This window comes from Elaeis guineensis, chromosome 4 (genome assembly GCF_000442705.2).
Source record: "Elaeis guineensis isolate ETL-2024a chromosome 4, EG11, whole genome shotgun sequence".
Lineage (NCBI taxonomy): Eukaryota > Viridiplantae > Streptophyta > Magnoliopsida > Arecales > Arecaceae > Elaeis > Elaeis guineensis.
The window spans coordinates 11604497-11625745 of NC_025996.2; the positions used below are offsets into that span (position 1 = coordinate 11604497).

At 40.0% G+C, this 21249-nt stretch overlaps 2 protein-coding genes across 4 annotated transcripts; one reads left to right on the forward strand and one right to left on the reverse strand.

Annotated features, from left to right (window-relative positions):
- Positions 1 to 613: 613 nt before the first annotated feature.
- Positions 614 to 8859, forward strand: LOC105043945 (homeobox-leucine zipper protein ROC3). 3 transcript variants are annotated; one of them, XR_012140621.1, is made up of 13 exons: positions 616 to 778; positions 1042 to 1251; positions 1347 to 1543; positions 1694 to 1811; positions 1979 to 2167; positions 3060 to 3533; positions 3657 to 3758; positions 3861 to 4073; positions 5889 to 6057; positions 6184 to 6452; positions 6544 to 6639; positions 7642 to 8171; positions 8406 to 8859. XR_012140621.1 is itself a non-coding variant. In XM_073255537.1 (12 exons), the coding sequence occupies exons 2-12, from the start codon at positions 1096 to 1098 to the stop codon at positions 7594 to 7596; spliced, it is 2028 nt and encodes a 675-aa protein (XP_073111638.1). In that variant the 5' UTR covers positions 614 to 778; positions 1042 to 1095; the 3' UTR covers positions 7597 to 7612. The 3 variants fall into 3 exon arrangements, 2 of the variants coding, with proteins under 2 accessions (XP_073111638.1, XP_010919976.2); XM_073255537.1 differs by lacking the exons at positions 7642 to 8171; positions 8406 to 8859 and adding an exon at positions 7552 to 7612 and having other exon boundaries at positions 614 to 778; XM_010921674.4 differs by having other exon boundaries at positions 7642 to 8859.
- Positions 8860 to 15751: 6892 nt separating this feature from the next.
- On the reverse strand, positions 15752 to 20884 carry LOC140857127 (oligopeptide transporter 4-like). The gene is made up of 6 exons (XM_073255538.1): positions 20301 to 20884; positions 20100 to 20197; positions 17944 to 18507; positions 16867 to 17119; positions 16580 to 16762; positions 15752 to 16459 (listed from the first exon to the last, which is right to left on the reverse strand). The coding sequence occupies exons 1-6, from the start codon at positions 20820 to 20822 to the stop codon at positions 15845 to 15847; spliced, it is 2235 nt and encodes a 744-aa protein (XP_073111639.1). The 5' UTR covers positions 20823 to 20884; the 3' UTR covers positions 15752 to 15844.
- Positions 20885 to 21249: the final 365 nt, after the last annotated feature.

The window sequence follows — 21249 nt, forward strand, 5'->3', positions numbered from 1 at the left end:
AAAAAAAAAAAAAAAGAAAGGGACAAATTCTACACGACCATGATGATAAACCGACAACTTACCAGCTAATCAGTTACATATTTTTCAGTGGTCAGGGGTTCGAATATAACGTCTGTCTATGTCACAGGAAAAAAAGGGGGCAAAAAAAAAAGTCAGTTATACTTGGGAACTTAAAGCTGACACTTTAACTCAGTTAAGCGGTTTATATTAGAAGACACCCTCCATGGTCTTCCACCATGATGGTTTATCTCTCTACTAATCCAGGGCTGCTAATCAAACAATCCTGTCCGTCCAATCAATTGATTAGTGGCGTAGAAGACCATGAGAAGGGAAGTCCTTGACGGCAAAGCTGGAAGCGGCCAACCGGGTTTGACTTTGGGCAGTGGTGGTGGTGGTGGTCACCAGAATAAACCTCCCCCCGCCCACTGCCACGTGGCGGTTTCTCTCGGAGGCGGATTCTCCGGCGGAGGATCGTTTCCTGTCCCCTCCTAGTTAAAGTCGCATTTACCCCGTACGGTAAAAACTAGTAATTACCTAGTAAATGTGATGGCACAGTGAAGGGGGGAGAGAGAGAGAGAGAGAGGGAAGAAATATAGAGCGAGAAAGAAAGGGGCCTCCCTGCCTTTGCCTTTGCCTTTGCCTTTGCCTCTGAGAAGAAGGAAATATAGAAGAGCGGGGGAGAAGAAAGAAAGAAAGAAACCAAAGTTTTGGTCTGCAAGAAAGAAAGCAAAGAAGAAGGGCTTCCCCTCCACCCCATTTTACAAAAAACACCACAGCGGTATTTATTTTTTCCATTCATCACTCCTTCCTCTTCTTTCTCTTTCCCTTTTTTTTTTCATTCTATTCTCTATTTCTTTCTCTTCAAAGCGCATCTCAGATCTCTCCTATTTTTTTCCCCTCTTTTGCTTATTTCATTATCTTCTCTTCTCTCCGTTCTTCGTCTGATTCCGGTCAAGTCACGAACGTGCCAGCGGCGGCGATGGGAAAAGAATGTTAGTATAGTATAAGGACAGATTAATATTTTGGGTCATTTTTTCTTAGGGACGAAGAGGATATCGAGGATAGGAGTTGGGATCTGCAAGGAGGGGAGTAAGGATGTATGGAGATTGCCAGGTGCTGTCTTCGATGGTGGGAGGAGGCGGCGGAGCAAACGTTGTCTCCCCCGATTCGCTCTTCTCATCGCCGATCCAAAACCCTAGCTTCAGTTTCATGAGCAACATGCCCTTCCACTCCTTCTCCGCCATAGTCCCGGTGAGTACTCTTCCTTCCTCTTTTTTATAATCTTCCATAACGGTAGGATATGGCAAGGGAGGAGTGTAAGCATGGTGGTTTGCGATGTACCGCAGAAGGAGGAGGGGATGATGGTAATGGGAAGAGGTGGGGGGAAGGAAGAGGAGATGGAAAGCGGGTCGGGTAGCGGACACGTGGACGGAATAAGCTGCGGCGAGGAGCAAGATAATGAGCAGCAGCAGCAGCAGCAACCGCCGGCGAAGAAGAAGCGGTACCACCGTCACACCTCTCGCCAGATTCAAGCCATGGAAGCGTGAGATTTCCGCCACCATTTCCATTTTTTCCCTCATGTTTTATATTTTTTGTTTTTTTGTTTTTTTTTTCCCTGAAAAACAAAAGAAGAAGAACTGCAATTATCGTTTAATTTTTCATTTTTCAAGATTTTAAATGATGTTAAAAATAGGTTATTCAAGGAATGTCCGCACCCAGACGATAAGCAGCGGCTGAAACTAAGCCAGGAACTTGGCCTTAAACCGCGCCAAGTGAAATTCTGGTTCCAAAACCGCCGGACCCAAATGAAGGTACCCGATTTAGCAAAGCCTCCACCCACCATTATTCATCACACGCGTTTTTTTATATTAAAACTTCTCATTCACACGTGACTCCCACACGTGTGAAATAAGGAAAGTTTTATCATTTTAGTCACTGATGGTCTGCTCGGTGTGTTGGTGGTGTGCAAAAACGAAAGGCGCAACAAGATCGGCAGGACAACGTGCTGCTCCGGGCCGAGAACGAGAGCCTAAAAAACGAGAATTTTCGTCTCCAGGCGGCGATCCGGAACGTCGTCTGCCCCAGCTGCGGCGGCCCGGCCATCCTCGGCGAGATGTCCTTCGACGAGCAGCACCTCCGGATCGAGAATGCCCGCCTCAAGGAGGAGGTAATACCAAACACGCTATCAAATCAAATATCCTACCCTATTCTAAAGCGCGTGTGGCGTGATCACAAACGTTGCGGCATGCACATGTGGGGTCGGGCATGTGCACCAACTGACGCGTGTGCGAAAGTTTTTGGTTCGGTCAACCTTGGGGTTTCCTCCCGCACAGCTCGTACACGTGCATGGGCTCCGGCTGCATGGTGGAGTCGAGCGCTGTGCAGGGATGGAGGCCCATGGAGTGCACGGTCCCACTGCATCATGGCCGTCGCACAAAAATACGGACGGGCATGATTGCTCAATTTGACATCCAAGTTCACCGACTTTTGAGAGAATCCTTGGTCTCTGGAGTAGTTGGATGCTGACAGCTGTCGACATTAAACAGTGACATGTATTTGACCTGAGGATTTTTGTTCTTTATTTATCTCTTGCACTTTTACTTCTATCATTAGCACTTACGACAAGAAACTTATCTATTCTCTGTGGTTAAATCTATATCATTTGATCTTAAAACCAGTAAAGAGAAAGAGAGAGAGAGAGAACGAGTGATAATGATGATCTTTTTTAGCTCCAAAAGAACAAAATCAATTAAAGTTACCACTTTCAATAGGTTTCTCACAAAATGTTCTAACTGAATGGTGCATCTATAGCAGCAGTCTGTCATTATTGTTTTCATAATTTCTTTTGATAATCTTAGCATCATTAATCTTTCACCACTTATTCTTCAGTACTCTAATATCATAGTCTGTTGTCTATATGTTGTGCTAACTGCGGAGCAATTCTTAGTTTCTGAATCCTAAAACCCCGAGGGGTCCGAAAATCCATGGATAATAAGTTTGTGAAGTACATGTGATCATATATTTTGTTGATGATAAGTTTTGTTTGCTTCCATCTGCAGCTGGAGCGTTTATCTTGCATCACATCACGATATGGTAGCCGGCCGGTGCAGCCACTGGGGCCGACGCCGCTCATTCTTCCGTCTCTAGACCTTGACATGGGCATATACTCGAGGCACTTCAACGAGCCCCCCATTGTGAGTTGCAGTGACATAATCCCTGTGCCTCCGATCTCCGATGGCCACCAGCCATTCTCTGGCATGCTCATCATGGACCAGGACAAGCCATTGGTGCTCGATCTAACAATGACTGCTGCGGACCACCTCCTTAGAATGTGCCACACCAACGAGCCGCTCTGGGTTCGAAATGGCAGCGTTGCTAAAGAGGTCCTCGACTTGGAAGAATACTCGAGGATGTTTCATTGGCCGATGGATTTGAAGCAACTCCAGAATGGAGATTTTAGGGCTGAAGCTACCCGGGATTCTGCATTAGTGATAATGAATAGCATTACATTGGTGGATGCCTTCTTAGATGCTGTAAGTTTAAGCTACACTAGTGTCTTTTTCATTGTTTTTTTTTTTTTTTCCCCCGATATATCTAGTGATTCTAGTCTCATGTGAAATAATGGCTAATCTTCCATGCTTCATGATGTTCCTTAGAACAAATGGATGGAACTATTTCCTTCGATTGTTTCTACGGCCAGAACTGTTCAGATTATAACTGCCGGAATCTCTGGCCATGGCAATGGATCCCTTCATCTGGTAGGCACCCATTACGGCCTCGATGGATTTATACTTCACAATAAGCCTTCTGGGCTAATTCTCTGTACATTCTCTGTGCTTGAATCTTGTACTCATGGGCAGATGCAAGCAGAGCTGCACTTCCCTTCTCCCTTGGTGCCTACACGTGAGGCATACTTCTTCCGATATTGCCAACAGAATTCAGAGGAGGGGACGTGGGTGATTGTTGATTTCCCTGTTGATGGCTTCAATGATAGCCTTGATATGCCATTCCCTCGGTACAGGAGACGGCCCTCTGGCTGTGTCATTCAAGATATGCCCAATGGGTACTCTAAGGTATGTCTTGCTGCTTCCCTCTTTAGATAGGTGATCGTAAGAACTTTGTATATTCTATAAATTAACTTGCAGAATTAAGGCTCAAGACAGCATACATGTGAAGAATATGGTCAACTGAGAGCCTTATATCTATCTGTTCACAAAATTGAAATATTTGATTTTGCCATAGAAAGTAGACAGTGATTGTGTTTATAGGCATGTGCAATATGTGCCTACTCCAACATTGTGATGGCTTTGGTGCAGACGTTTCTATACCAAATAGAAAGCAGAAATACACAAAATGTTGCAAATGGAGTACAGAATTTTTTTTATATAATCTTGGCACAATCATGATATGGCTATGCCTAACTATCCATGAGGTATTTAATTATATCTTATTAAAGGGGATACATAAACTTGATCTTCAGTAAATTAATATGCACTTCAAAGATGATAAAAAGCTATTATTATGATTGTCTGAGCCTATGGTTAGCTAGTGCAATATCTAGTATTCTCTGGCTGAAGTTTTTGGTATGACTCCTTTCCATCATCTAATAAAATATCAAATTTCATTGCAATCATCTGAGTGAAAAAAGTATCCATATTGTATCCTTATTTGCACAAAAAAAAAACTACGCCATCAAATTAATTTTTCTAACGATATCCCAAATGTGAATTTCTATTGTTTGATGGAAACTAGCTAGGTCCTCCCACCCCACCCCAACCAAACCCCAACAAAGAATAAATAAATAATTAAATCAAGCACAGTTGCATGCATACATCACTTAGTTCAATTGATGTTGAAATAAACATGTCATTAGCAATGCTAATCGAGTGTAATTATTTAATGGAAATGACTGAAGACCCTAGATCTTTGATATCAAAATCATTCATAGGTAGCATTTCCCATTTTTCTTGTTGAGCTAAAAAATGGTAGTCACTGTAATTGGAGAAAGATTGTTTACAAGTATTATCGCCTACTCAGTTCAAAGACCACTCATAAATCTCTGTAATATTGTACCCAAAAAAATCTCTGTAATAACAGTGGGCTTTCCATTTATGGTGATGACTGTGCTAGATTGGTTTTAAGGAATCAAAAATCTATCAATAGCTTGTAAAAGAGATGCGTGACTTACTGGTATGAAAGCTTTTCACCTAGACTGGCAATTTTTTTTTGTTACCACACATGTGTGAAAAGGTCTGGTTTTGTTGACCATCTGTGTGGTGTATCAGGTAAAGCTTTTTCCTTTTCTTTTTCTCAGAAGATCTTACTAATGTTAGAGAAGTAGAAATAAATGCAAAGCATTTATATCGCTGTTAACGTTATCGGAAACTATTTCAAGTTTTTCTTAGTCATGCCACATAAAGTCTACATTTGTGGGGAAAGGACTGCATAGTTGTTCTTCAACTGCCACCTGCATTCTTTGGATCGAAGCATAATAGTCCACAAGATTTTTGATACGATTGAATGATGAAACAAGATTTACCTTGTCTTAGATCATTTTTACTCCATTTTTGTATTTGTTATTTATGTTTACCTTTTCCTTTGACCTGAAGAAATGGATATGCTTAGTACATGTGAAATTGGAGTACAATACAACCACCTGATATCTTCGATTATATCAACCCTAATGGCCTTTTATATATAAGGAAGGGAGGGCAAGCCCATCCAAAAAGTATCAGCCCTCATGCTATTTATGTTTTTTGGAGTAACAGACCCCTATGGTCTTCCTTCTTTTTTTTTTTTTTGGTTCCTGTAAGACATTACAAAAAAATAAGATGTATTGAAAAGTATTTCTTGCAGCCCTATTTGCTTATTCCAACTTGATCGTACAGGTCATATGGGTAGAACATGCAGAGGTGGAGGACAAGCCACTGCATCGGATCTTTAATCAATTTGTTAGCAGTGGGATGGCCTTCGGAGCAACACGCTGGGTCTCAATCTTGCAACGACAATGTGAGCGGCTTGCAAGCCTCATGGCAAGAAATATCTCTGACCTTGGAGGTACTCATCCTTTAGGGCTTACCCTTTGACTAAATCTGTATTCAATATATGTTGATATGTTGATCTGCTGGTGTTTTATAATAAACTATAGTACATTAATCTCTTGTATGTTCTTGATCGTTTCAGTTATTCCCTCCCCAGAGGCAAGAAAGAATATGATGAAGCTATCACAAAGAATGATAAGAACCTTCTGTGCTAACATCAGTGCCGCTGGAGTACAATCTTGGACAGCGTTGTCTGATTCTTCTGATGACACAACTAGGGTAACCACTAGAAAGAATACAGAACCAGGCCAGCCAAATGGCGTAATTCTTACTGCAGTTTCCACAACATGGATTCCATTTTCTCATCAGCAAGTCTTTGATCTTTTGACAGATGAGCAGCGTAGATCTCAGGTATGGGATAATAATCTCCCTTGTTCGCTTTCAACCTAAATTATTTACTTTTACATTTGTAACAGTCATGAGGCATCCGTTTGCATTGCAGCTTGACGTTCTTTCCAATGGAAACTCGTACCATGAGGTGGCTCACATCGCAAATGGTTCTCATCCAAGAAATTGTGTTTCTCTTCTGCGCATAAATGTGAGTTTGCACATTTCTCATGCAACATGTTGTGATTGGAATTATATCATTTTACTAACAACAAAAGGCTTCATAGAACATAAGCGAAGACAATTACCTACATATATAACCGTTGTTTTTCTCAGGATATCGAATAATTAAATTTACTTCTGTTATATTGTTGGGGCGACAGCCATGTTCACCTCATTTATTCGAATTGAGCAGTGGTCAGGATATCCCAAACAAAAAGCTACCATTATCTTAAATAGCTTTTACTGTAGCATTTATTGTTTACCCCATAATAAAGGACAAGAAGCTGGGGCAGCATGAGCTGTCGATGATGCCTTGTTGAATGAGTTTTGAAAAGTCACACCACCCTATTCCTGTCATTCACTCAGCTAGCGCTAGCTATCTAGCAGCCAATTTTTTCAACTTCTTGATCTGTTGCCCATAAATCTTCCTGCTTTCCATCCTTCAGCAAAGCATAAAACCAAGAAACAAGAAAGCATTTCCTTTATTCTTTTTATATACTTATATACCATTCCGTTAAGAAATGAAATTTCGTTATCTTTTGTTTTTGGTCCTTATTAATCTTATTTTGTTTCTTTTTTTTGAGACTATTACGTACGTTTGTCCTTCCCGAAAAGTACATCACTTCGTTTATTAGAAAGCTAGCATCGGTTTATACTTTTTTTTTCCTTGCTTCGTTCACACGGATGCATTTAAAATTAAAAGAGCATTTAGTGCTCCTTCTGGTTTGCGTGTACAAGTGATCAAAGTCTCCTATCAGCCGGCACCATTGACTCGTACACGCACACCTTTCACGTTAATTAACAATAGTCAAACTTTCATTTTAGATATACTAATCTAAACCTTATGATTTCCTAATTCTCGTATTCTTGCATGCATGCATGGGTTTGCATGGATCCTTAGGCTGCAAGTAACTCATCTTGTAATTTAAACCTTATGATTTCCTAATTCTCGTATTCTTGCATGCATGCATGGGTTTGCATGGATCCTTAGGCTGCAAGTAACTCATCCCAGAACGTGGAGCTCCTGCTGCAAGAGAGCAGCACCCATCCTTCCGGCGGCAGCCTCGTCGTGTATGCTACCATCGATGTCGATGCCGTCCAAGTTGCAATGAGTGGCGAAGATCCATCCTTCATCCCCCTCCTCCCTACCGGCTTTGTCATCTCACCTCCCGGCCCATCGACCACCGGCGTCACCAATGCAACCGCTCCTACCGCTGAAGCCGGTGCCTCCGGCGATGGGTCCGCCACCGGTTGTCTCCTTACAGTCGGCATGCAGGTGCTGGCGAGCGCGGTGCCGTCCGCGAAGCTTAACTTGTCGAGCGTCACCGCCATCAACAACCACCTCTGTAACGCCGTGCACCAGATCACCGCCGCTCTCGGCGCCGGGGCCAAGGCCGAGACGGTCATCGCCTCGCTGGAACAGTAGTCATGAAAAGGACAATGGCTCGAGTTACCTGATCCCCGCCGGTTGCACTTGAAATTACCAATATGCCCTTTAGTTTTCCATGCTGATCTCTGAAGGTTAACATTATAGTGAAATTTCTTTCTCTGTTTTTTTTTCTAGGTTTCATGGTGAAGGGGAGGATTTGACAAAATCGGCAAACAGAAGCAATTCTGGCTGTCGTTACATCTTAAAATGACCAGAATACCCTTGAGATCTTGAGGGCATTCTGGTCATTTTAGGCATTTTTTTTCCCCTTAAACTTGTGGGTTTTGTCAAATTTTCACTTGTGGACTGTGACTTGGTCGTTTCAGAAGGGCATTTTGGTCTTTCCAGTGTGACATGGTGGGGCTTGGGTGATCACCACCAGATGAAGGGAAGGAAGAAGCTTCCATAAGAACATTGGATGTAGGAGTTTGTAATAATAAGAGAAAAAACAAGAAGTTTGTTCTGGTTTCAGTAGGTGTGATATTTTGAGTAGTGGTAGAAGAGAGGTGGTGGAGGGGAGTCAAGAGCGCACCAGCCGTGACCCTTGCTCTCTGGTGGGGTCCAAGACTTTAATCGTGGGGTCTGGTCTCACCAGGGGACGAGGGTGTTGGTTCGGGAATTGACTTCTTTTGTTTGTCAGCCTCTGTACCTTGCTTTCTAGTTTGGTTTGCTGTAACTATTTTGGCTGGTTCCAGTTGCTTCATTTATGTCAAGCTGGATTGGTAGATGGGATTTTTAATGCTGCTGGGATTATTATGACCATTTATCTTGGGTCATTAATGGTTTCCCTTCTTTCGCTTCCTCTCCTCGGTCTTTGTTATGGGAGACTCTCCCTGCTACCAAGGGTAAGAATTGATGGCCGGTCTGGTCCCGGAAGGAATCGGATCAAATACTGATTGCCCCAGACATGGCAAGTTGGCAACTATCTCTGTGTGTGTGGGTGTGTGTGCGTGTGCGCGCGCGTGTTTGTGTGTTTATGTATTCTATGAATGGCAGGGAGCAGTGGTGGATGGTCTAGGGTTTGGGGCAGGGAAGGAGTGGGTGGAGACGGCACCACGTATGGACAAAGATCATTTGAGGCCGAGAAGAAGTGGAGAAAGACGTGATGGGAGAGACGGGAGACCAAGGATTATTCTTGCTGGAACCAAACGGGTGTCAAAGAGTGGGAAAGTTATATAGAGATCGATTCCTATTTGAAGTACTGAGTTACAAGTTTCATAAAGTGACCGCAAGCTAATTTGTAGGAAGAATAGATTCGGAAGGGAAAATGCTCGCATATATACCCAAGTAAACAGGTTAGCTTAAACTTATTATTAGCGATACCTAATTTACAAGTCCGATATAATTAAGTTGGTATGCGTTGTTAAGGAGGAAATTGTTACCAGGTCCCCAAGTAGATGCATTGTGTATTATAACCGTACCATACGAAGTCAGGAAATTCTTCCAGTTTAAAATATGCCGAGGGGAAAGGAACATTTTGTGGTACCTAATGAATATATATTTAGCAGCCTAATTTACAAATCCTTTAGAAAATGGACAGGATTTGCCATTTTTTTTGTGTTGAGGAGGAAAAATGGACAGGCTTTGCCGTCCTCAATCAGCATAGAAGAACAAAGCTAAAAGTCGTTGGATAGGAACATTATATGATTTTTTTTTCTTCTTCTTCTTCTTCTTTTTTCTGGTAAACATAGGAGAAGCCCGAACTTATATAAGAAAAGACCAACAGAATCAGCAAACAAATGATCTATGAGCTTAGAAGGGTAATCAGAAGTCCAAAATAAGCTACTGTCCAATGAAAGAGCATGGCCGGCCAGCCAGCCGCTTTGTTTCCTTCTCCGTAAATTAATGTGCATTCTGCATGAATAGAGACATTAACCGACATGAGATTTCAAATATCTTTGAGAACTTGATTATAAGGAATTGCATCTCTTCTCTAGTCTTAATATATGCATTTACCCATGAAATTGCTATAGTTGAATGACCTCCAATTCAAAATTTTTAACCTATGCAAGCAATGAATAATATACATGAGACCTTCCCATGCACCTTGAAGGTCAGCATTTGCGGCAGAGCAAGGACGAAGTAAAACACCAAAGCTCGATATTCAAAACCCACATTAGACATGATCCTAGGGAGTTCTACCATCAAAGTCCACCTTCAAATGACCTAATTGTGGGGGACACCATGAAACCCTAAAAGAGGATAAAGAAGGTAAGAGGCGCTGTCTTACAAGTAGGTCACCAATAAGTTGACGAATGAGACAGAAACTGTTGGGTCTGTACATAGATGTTCTTGAGTGGCAATAATCACCCTTCGAATTATCATACTATTGTTTGGAAAAACATAATCATGGAATTATTATTGGAAGAATCTTGCATATCTTTGTTGTGAACTTCAAATCAAGATCCAATTTCTAGCCGATTGGGTTGTGTAGTTGTGGAGCTAATTTGATCGGACCGAAGTGGATTGAATTGGATCTTAGAAAATGAGACGACTCTATTGGAATCAAAATTTTAGAAGAAATCAAAATCAAACATAATCAACTTGTGCAAGGGCTTTTTAAATGATTATTTAATGAAAATGTAATGACTTGAGCTATTTCTTATTTTTGGAGTTGTTTTTATAGTAAATAGCATTAGAAAAAAAAAAATTTCTATCCTCCGTGGCTAGCGACAATGCACTAATTTTATTCCTCTCGTAAAACATTCCTTTTGGATTCCATCAGACCACAATGTTTCAACTTAAGTTAGAAATACAAGTTTTATCTTACAAGCAAACACCATATTCATTGATACGTACATAGAGCAGTATTAGATGCACATCATTAGTTATTGCTTGTATACAATGTAAATAAAATTCACACATATGAAAATAAAATTTTCTCATAGAATCCAAGAGAAATTCTTTGTGGACCACGAGCGGTGTAGAAAATCCGATGTAGAGCACACCGCTTGTTCGATTGATTCATATAGTCACCATTTTCCGACGCACATTTAATGCCTACAAATCGATTTTTTCGTTTGAAAATTTTGTACGATAAAAATACCCCTATCCTTTAGAAAAAATTATGACATCCTGTGGCATAATATGGCCTAGAATATCATAACATGGCCTAAGATATCATAATATGAAAGAAGCATTTTTGTTTAACTACTTTTCAATGTGCATTTAATACCTGCAGCTTTATTTTTTCATTTAAAAATTTTAAATAATAAAAATATCTCTGTTCTTTGAAAAATTATGATATCATGTATATATTATAACATACTGTATTATATTATGATATTCCATAGATAAAAATTATGATTTTTTGGATGCAGGATGTCATAATATAGATATAAAATATCATAATTTTTTTAAAGAATAAGACATTTTCATCAGATAAAATTTTTAAACGAAAAAATTGACCTACAGGCATTAAATACACGTTGAAAAATAATAATTACGTGGACCAATCAAACAAAAAGTGTGCTCTACTTCGGATTTTCTACGCCGCCCGCGGTGCACAAAGAATTTCGCTAGAATCCAAAATAAACCATTTTATTTGTCAAAAAATAAAAAAATAAAATATTTTTAAAAAAAATCTCTAATTCAATGGATTCAAAACTCAGAAATAGCTTCCCTCCATCAGAGATTATATTATTTACATCTGATCCTTTTTGAATTTTAGAATGGCGGTAGCTTCTTGCCTGCCCTTCCCTGCATCGATGATGAAATTTTGTATTTGTCAGGCCACAATGATTCTACTTTTATCATGTCAGCATGGCCCAATATGATACCATCATTTGTTAAGAAATTATTGATTGGAATATTTCGACCACATGGATTTTAGATCAATTAATAAAAAAATCATCACATTATTTAAGAAAATAAATATTTTTTCATTTAAAACAGTAAAAATTATCAGCCGGTCAACCAGTAAAATTTTGTTAATTTAAAATTTTCAATGAAATTTAGATGACAACATATTTTGTTAATAATAAAAAATATAATAATTTTTTATTGAATGATCTAAGCTATACGTGTCAGGCTCTAACCAATAATTTCTCCCGCCAGCGGCATGAACCCGTTCGTCCATTTCAAGACCTGAGGCCGCCGCGTTGAGAAGCTTTTCGCGATCTCTTGAATCCTGACCTCCATCCTGTTTTCCTCCTCGCTACTTGGCCGGCGCTCGCTTCCCACCGCCGCCACTCTCGACCAAAGGTAAGCCCTTTCCTCTCTCTCTCGGAGTAGAGCTACGATGATTACATCCGTCTTTTGACTTGACCGTGGATATGGGCAAAATGCCTCAAAGGCAAAAGAGATGGAGATGGTATAGAATTAATCTAACTTTGTTTCTCTTTCTAATCTTCCCATGAGTTTCTCTTCCTCTTAGATTACTTTGTAATATAATGTCTTATAGCGAAGACATCCCAGCCGTGCTCGCAAAGCTTGGCTAAAATCCCTTGTTTTTTTTCTTTTTTTTGAATTCTTTTCGAGATATCAATTTGCAATTAATATGTCATCCCTTCACTTAGGCAACCTCTTGTATTCCATCTGAGTGCTTTAATAATGCTTATGCTTCTCGATTCTAGAGAGTTATATATTAATATATGCGTCACACGTTTCTTTTTGCTCCGTGACAGCAATATGGAAGGGAGTGACATGGGAACTTCCAGTTATTTGGCGAGGAATCGAGGAGTGGTGCTGTCATTGTACCGCCAAATTCTGAGAAGCCTCGACTCCCCTGATCTCCCTCTCGCTCCTGCTCCCAGCCTCTCCAAGAAAGCAGAGGTTCGCACCATCTTCCTGTTTGGATCCGACGATTGATCCTTTCCCAACATTGTGGATCTCATGGATGCTGCTGAGTACTCACTCTTTATCCCTAAGAAGGGACGCCTTCCATGAAACATAGCACCACATTACATTCTCTTATGAGTTTTCTCATCTTTCTCATTTCCTTTTATATCGTCCAAATTTCTCTTAGTTATAATTTATATGTTCTATGACGACTTTTGAAGCAAATGTCATGTTAGATTTTAAGATGGAATGCCTGAATTTTAGCGTAATGGCATCGTATTTGAACATTGTACTGGTTTGCTGTGAGCTTTTTCATTAAGGATTTCTATACTGAATTTTGTAGAAGTATCTGACCGTATCTGTGCGAACTATTTCGCTGTTTTTTCATGATTTCTGGAAGCGATACTTCCAATCTTTTTCTCTTTCATGGTATTGATCTGGCAATAATTCAATGCACAGCGAGATGAATGACACAAACCTATGCCTTAAGTTAGCTGAGGTTACATTCTCATGATCATGGTCCTTGGATTAATAGGACCGATGTGTTGGAATTTGATTATATTATTTCACATTCGGTGTTGTTAGGTCTGCTCAACATGTTTTCTGGGTTCTAATTCAAGTTTTTCCAACCTATTTGATTTGGTCCAGCTAGTGACTACAACATTATAGTTGTTGATTTCTTTCTAAGGCAATCAGAGTAGGCTTTCTATGAAAGGGTATTGCATGAAACAAAAGGTCTTCATCTCGTGGTAAGCTTTCTTGTCTGATCAAAATTATGGATTCCAATCCTTGCATATGTTGTAAGATGACTCGACAAGTAGACTGGAAGTTGAGTATATAGTAACAACATTGCCCTATTATCTACCTTGATCTCATGCTCTCCTTAAAGATTATAAAACTTTGGTCCTCTTCGTACAAAGGTAGGTGAACTTCATGATCCAATTGATGGCACTTTAATATTGTGAAATGCATGAGGGTGAAAAGCATATTTATGTGTGAGAGAAAGGAGTAGCTGTCGTAACAAAGCAAGAGAAGAAAGCATATTTTCTTGTCCAAAAATATAAAAGAAAAAAAAATAAAATGCACAATTTGTTTGGTGGTTGTATGAAGTACGTTTAACATACTTTCAAAAAATGATGAAAGAATAGATAAACACAGAACTGTTTGAGTTAAACTTTATCCCATTTTGTTCATGTATATGCACGTACAAACATAGAATGGACATTTTTGAAAGTGTGAGGGTGTTTGACACCTTAAGGACATTGTTACACCATTTTCTTCTTTATTAATAAGACGTAGCATGAATAAGCATTACTATGAAGTTAGCTCAGTTTCACCTGTGATAAATATGTATGTTTTCTCTTTTTTTTTTTTAATAAAAAAAAATCTATTTAAATGTTTTCTTCAGATGAGAGTTGTGCATAGAAAAGATTAAATTTTGTTGTCACTTAAGATGGCGATGTGCAGGGGCAAAACAATTGCAGATTGTCTTCAAGCTGCTCAAAGGAGACACCTGATTTAGGACGTCTTGAATCATGTAAAATATCGGTGGCTGTTGCTTCAGATGGAAGTGTACAGGGGTGCAATGTTTGCAGATTGCCACAAGCTGCTCGAGAAGGGTACCTGAGTGAGGATATGTAGGGGCATGGAACTCTTTTTCAGACCCTTAACTTCATGGATGGTAGTGGTATCTGATTCTTTAACCAGAAAGAATGTTTGATCTCATCTAATATCTCATTCAATATTTCAATGTGAGGATGTGGATGTACACAGCAAGGTGGGATGGAATCCCGGTGCTTGTTTAAGAAGAGTGGTAATTGCTGACAAATTTGTATCATGTTTATGTAATGATTATATGATGTTTCAATGACCGTTCTATGAAGAATCTAATGCCACATAAACTATTCAGTGAAGAGAATCTATCCAAAAATATCACTGCAAGAATTCTGACTAAATCTTGATTTGGTGTTACCGGCACAAGTCATCACGGTCCTGAAGCTTCTTCTGTTGTTCTCCTATATGCTGCTAATCGGTTGGTCTGCTGCAAATGGCTGGAGGACATGGTCGCCTGGCTTCATATTTGCTGCTCAACATATTGGCATATGCACACCTAGGGAGATGGATGAGGCTGCATATCCAAAAAAAAAAAAAGGCTGCAAGTTTATACTGCTTATGTTTAGGTGCAAATTTTTCATTTTCGTGTATGTCTCCATAGCTTTTAATAAAAGTGGTGTTGTGTGATTCTCTGCTCAAGTACACAGAGCTTGTTGCTATGGGATCTTAATTTTTGCGTGTATATAATCATCCAGCACATTCAGCATTGTATGATTTTCTAGGATCACGAAGAGATTACAGACGCTAACCATTCTCTTTTTCTAGTAACGTAGGTTGGCTGACTGGAGTTATGGATTCTCTGGCCTCCATCCTGGAGTTTGCTTCTGCTCATATTCTGACTTCTCTGCTGTTTTTTGTTGGTGCACTGCCATGTGGGAGGAGCAGAAGCTCGCAGATACCTCCTAATTGTTGAATATGATGCATTTACACATTGCACAAGCGTGATCAAGGACCGAACTACTTCTCTTTATGGTTCCTTTGACTCATTAGTGGTGCGTAAAAAATATAAAGGAACAGGAAATGTAGTAGATGCAGCAATTGCAGTTTTAGTGGTCGATTGCTTTGCTAATGTGAGCCTACTGAAGCAGATTAGAATGGGGAGCATAGAATTATCGTAAGAAGACTCAGATTTGCAACTTCTGTGAACAAATCCAATAAATTTAATGGATATTGGAGCTGTTGGTTTTGATTGACTAACAACCAAAAAAGTACTTTTAAGCATTTCGAGGAATCATTTGTATGAATGAGCACAATATAAATTGAGAAAAATAAACAGAGTTTCAGCAGATGGCTGGTCCTATTGTAATTCTTCATACTTTGATCACGCACAGTGATTTAAGGATAAAAGAAAGATGAAATGCAGAATGGATAATTAGAAGACAGGACAGCCATCTACTTGCACCCCTTTCGCCGTGGGACAAGTTGCAAGCTCACAGTGCTCCCCGGCAGTTCCCCACCAGTCAAGAGTTACGTTCTCCAGGTTCAATGTGAAGTACAAGAACACCCCCATGAATGCAACGCCAGCATCCAGTGCAGCAGAGAGAATGTAATTATACCTCTCCCACCACTTCTTTCGATACCGATAGACGAAGAAGTTGAACACAGTTCCAACCACAATCCAAGAATTGTAGTTCACTGCTGTGGCTGGAGGCATGGAAGCTGTGGCCCCAAGCAAGACTGGAAGGTTGATCAAGGGGATCCAAGTTTGGGCTGGGAAAAACTTGTGAAAGGTCCACACGATAATGGGACCTAGAGCTCCACCGAGGAAGAACCAATTTAGCGCTCCATAGTTGCCCAGTGGGCCAAAGATACGCCTGGGTCCAACCAGACCCCAGATCACCGAAGCGTCAAAGAAGACCCTATCGCTCGGGCACGTCCAAGGGCTGTTTGGTGAAAGGAGTTGATCGTCGCATATGTTCTTGATGGACCCTAGCAACCACCATGCGACACCAAGATTGATTGTTCCAGCGATGATGGTTCCAATAAACTGCGGGGAAGAGTTAATTGGGAGGACATTGAATATTTTGGAGCAGCTCGCTAGTTGCTGCTAAAAGATAATAAAAATGATGAGAGGGACAGATAACGTATTGAGTTCAATTGAGTGTACCTGAACTATGAACATGGATCTGGGTGGAATCTTCATGTAATGGCCGAGCTTAAAATCAGAGAGGAAAGAGATTGCTTGAGCCATGCTCATATACCCATAAACTTTGAAGCACACATTGGCAATAGGCTTCCCCGGTTGAATCAGACCCATGACATATTCTGTAATAATGTTTAGACCTGGGGTCTTTTTTTAAAAAAGAGCAAAACAAGAAACAGTAAGCACTAGACTCGTAGAGGTCGAACAATTATACAAATTATATGTAAAGACTGGAAGGCATTAATTTGTACCTGGTTTGTAGTTGCACTGATGATGCTGGTGGGGAGGGTGAAGACGAAGGCCATACCGCAGGCAAAGAGGAGCGCCCACCATGGCAGCTGAACCTGGTCCTTTAACACGGTGCATAGGATTAGAGAAACCACCACCGTCACTATCAGCAGGACGTGGAACCACCAACCAGGTATATCCTCGTAACTCCTCATTAACTTGGTGTGAATGTCAGGTTTTTCTTTATATGAAGCACGAAACCGATCATAAATCTCCCTGCACATTTATCCAATTCACTAGTACTGAAGTAAAACGCTATTAATTTAAACAGAACCACCGCACACTAAAATTGTAATTCGTAGATTAGAGAAAGGCAAATGACTTGCGCTTTGGTTGGAAGAGAAGAACGGGAAAGAAAAAAAAAAATGAGAGAGAAAGCTACTACTCTTTCTTGATTGAGAGTTTTTTTAGAAAAGAAATGGAAAGGAAATGAGAGGAACGAAAGGAATACAAATTTTCTCAAATTTATTTTTTTTTCTCCAAATCGAACAAAATTGAAGAGAAAGAAATTAAGAGCCAATAAATCTTTTATAATTTTCATCTTATTTCTTTAATGATAAAAAATATAATTAATATTACATTTCAGTCTTAAAGCTTATTTCAAGTATTCTATCTAAGTCTCCCATCCATTGAAACTCCTATGGATGGAAAAAAATCAACGAAAATAAAAAGATGAAAATAATTAAAAAATAAAATATTTTCCTTTCAAGGATATAATAGTAAAAAAAAATTATAATATTTTTTTTTCTTTGCTTTCAAAAAAAAAAAATTAATTTCTTTTCTTTCTTTTCTTCTTTAAATTCTCAATTCAGAAAAAAAAAAGATATACTTTTTTTTTTTCTTTTTTTTTCTCTTCTAACTTTTTTTTTTCTTTTCTTTTCTTTCCTTCTCTAAACTATAACCAAAGCATTAACAATTATGTGTTTACATGATAGAGCTTTGGAACTCTCAAGCACGCAAAGGATGTTTGCTTCCACGGAGCAATTAAAAGGTGAGCGATGCAAGAACCATTAAAACACACAAATAAACAGCAGACGTACCTTCCATAGAAAAAGGCCACGTGTGTAACTGTAGCAGCAATGGTAGCAAATCCAAGACCATAAGACACGGCAAAGAAAACACTTAGATTGATCCTCCCCTGCTTCTCATACGCCTCCATGTCAATTTCAAACCGGTTATTCACAATGGCAGTGACATCATAAGGTTGGCCGGCTGAGGTGAATAAATGTGAGGAGAAGAGGGGGAATCTCTTGGCGTGGTACAAGTCCAGACCCCAATAACACACCGGGGTCACTATGTAGACGATGATGACATAGCCGACAAATACGTTGACAATGGCAAAGAAGGGGGAAACCAGTGGGCTGAACAGGAAAGAGGAAACCGCCGACCAGTCGAGGGTGAAGGCGCCGATGCCCAGTCCCCTCAGGCCGGACCCAAGCTGCTGGGCCGTGACAGACTTGGAGAACACCCAGCAGATCCATGACATGCTCGTGAGGGTCGGAAACAAATACCCTGGAACCGCATACCATGCGAAGCTGCAGCCGAGTGCGATGACGAAAAACTTGGCTTTTGACGTGCGGCGATCTTCCTTCTCATGCAGCGCCCTGAACATTTAAAATTGTATTTTTTTTTTATGAATATTACATAATATGTTTTATTATTAAATGAGTTGAAAGAATAAATTTCTCTGCTGCCAAAAGTGAACATCGGTTTGGGAAAAACTTATAGTGTAATATGAAGGGCAATAATCTTTAAAAAGTATATTCGCAATTAGGGGAAATATGAAAATTATTAATTTTTACTCTGTACTGTATTTAGCTTTTTTGATTGTATATGTCAAGCAAGTTGGCTTACAGCATCTCATTTCATGACTTATTTAGTATTATGTGCAGCATCAAAACATTTGACTATGCCGCACATTAATTTAATGTCATTAATATTATAAGCAAGATAGATAAACAAAACATTAAATGTGAAACAAAACATGACGTTATTATTTTAGACCGTAAGGATTTATTGCATCAAATCGGAACCGCTTGATGTACATAATAATAATAATAATGGCCTTGTGGCAGCCTGGGTCCGTAAGCTGGGTCCCAGCATTCTCCGCTTCAAATGAGCCGTCCGCCATGCGCACCAAGACAACTCGCGAACTTGTACCAAAAAAGACAACTCGTGAACGGAAGCCGACGAGCCGACGTATAAAGTAAGACGAGATTTAAGGAAAAGCGGGTACATCGAGGGGTCGACAAGATGGTGTCTCTCTGCACCTTTGTCAATTAATGACATTCCATCGACCCGTCTATATATGTAATAACTATTTAATAGAGTTTTGAAAAAAAAATAAAATTCATATTTATTTTGATATGAAACATTGCATACCTTTCTATTTTTAGTGCCCCACAACTATAGTATAGTGCATGGCCCATTGCAACCCAACATAGCAGCTAAATTATTCTTTTTTTCATTTTTAAAAATTTATGCAGTAACTATCGTTTCCATTAGATATCATATCATTACAGAAAATATTCTTATAATTAGATAAATAAAACTACACTGTACAAAATTGAAACCTCCTTGTAATAATTATGCTTTCTTATCATGTAATTAACTTTTTAATAAAAAAATAAATAAATAATCTCTGAAATCTTAAAAATATTAGATTTGCCACAAGTATTATATATGAGAAAAATCATGATCGAATCATCTAAAGGGCTACTACAATTATATGTAAGAATGAGGGCCATTATATTAATAACACATGTTATAAGATAAAAAATATTGTATTAACCTCAAAAGAGTGCAAACTTATGAGGTATTTGGTATGAGATGATTATCCCAAAAATAAAAATGATGTGGAAAGAGATGATGTGATTGTATCATAATAATTTTTTGTGATAGAAATTTTAAATCACGTTCGATTTTAAATCATTCTTGATGAGATATTAAAATTTGAGATAAAAATATCGTTAACGGATAGTTAAAAATTTTTAATCATTAGATTATAATTTATTAAATATAATAATTTTAAATTATTAAAATTAGATCATATTAAAATTCGTCCATGGCTCTTCTTTGGATCGTCAATCCTACTTTGAAGCAATCAGATAGATAGTAAATAAATATATAAAAATTATATCCTTATATATATATATATATATATATATATATATATATATATATATAATCAACGTACCGGAAGAGAGAGACTTGTACGAGGGTGCCCGGCCACCACATGTGCGCGGGCTCCACCACGTACTTCCTCATCAGGCCTGCCCACCCGTACCCTAACACCTGCACCATTTCATCCGTATCCTAACACGTTAGCGTCTGATCAAATTAAAATAAATAAATAAATAAATAAATAAAACGAAGACGATGGACCGAAGAAGATAACCTGAGTAGTGATGATGAGAATCCAGCTGGCGATGAAGGAGACGCTCCTCTTATAGAAGGCCCTGATGATATCCACGATCATGACGGCGTACGCCGACCCGTTGCCGAACGCGCAGCCGGCGTTCGCAAAGATCGAGATCAGCACGTGCTCCTTCATGTTGAAGGGCCCCGGGTTCAGACTGAACTCCCGATCCCCGAATCCCGGCAGCCGGAACTTCGTCTCCGGCAGCACCCTCGCCATGAAACGCCCCACCGGCAGCGACGCCACCTGGATCGTGATCTGGCCGATGATGAGCGGCTCCGTCCGGTAGGAGAAGAACTGGTTCAAGAACGACATCAGCGAGCACGCCAGGATCCCGATGAACCACATCCGGAACGTCCACACCGGGAGCGTCGGGTCGTCCGTCGTCAACACCGTCAGCCGCACCTGCTCGATCGGCGAGTCCTCCTCATCCTCCACGCCGCGGCCGGGGATCTTCTCCACGCCGCCGGCGGGGATCTTCTCCACGTCCATCGACTGCATCGACGTCCGCCTTCGTTCTTCTTCGCCGTTTTTTTAATCTCTCTCCCCCGGATTTGGGAGGAATTTGTGGCGCCCTAGGACTTAGGAGGGGGGTGGTTATTTATACTTGCACGAGGAGCAATGGAGTGGAGAATCTCGACTCTCGAGTTCGTGTTGATCAACCGTTGGATCCCGGCTCCCATCTGTCTGCACAGCTCTCGAAGCGAATATTGCGCGATCCAAACGGTTGACCAGTTGACCTCTCGGATGAAGGGAATCATTCTCTCGAGCGAACCGAACCGGGAATCTCGCGGGGAGTGGTTTGATTTTACGATCGTGCCCCTCTCGCATCGCGCTATTTTCGTTGAGAGGCTGTGCTGCCGTTCCATTCTTGTTTTTGGAAGAACTGCTTAGTTGTATATGACCTGGAATTATTGCTATGTTTGGA

Excerpts from the sequence above, each read along its gene's own strand:
- LOC105043945 (XM_010921674.4), top strand. The coding sequence starts at position 1,096 with ATGTATGGAGATTGCCAGGTGCTGTCTTCGATGGTGGGAGGAGGCGGC. Across the intron at positions 1,544-1,693 it reads CAGATTCAAGCCATGGAAGC|GTTATTCAAGGAATGTCCGC; the intron begins GTGAGATTTCCG and ends TGTTAAAAATAG. Across the intron at positions 6,453-6,543 it reads ATGAGCAGCGTAGATCTCAG|CTTGACGTTCTTTCCAATGG; the intron begins GTATGGGATAAT and ends TTTGCATTGCAG.
- LOC140857127 (XM_073255538.1), bottom strand. The coding sequence starts at position 20,822 with ATGCAGTCGATGGACGTGGAGAAGATCCCCGCCGGCGGCGTGGAGAAG. Across the intron at positions 18,508-20,099 it reads GTACAAGTCTCTCTCTTCCG|GGCGCTGCATGAGAAGGAAG; the intron begins GTACGTTGATTA and ends TTAAATGTTCAG. Across the intron at positions 17,120-17,943 it reads GTGGCCTTTTTCTATGGAAG|GGAGATTTATGATCGGTTTC; the intron begins GTACGTCTGCTG and ends ATAAATGTGCAG.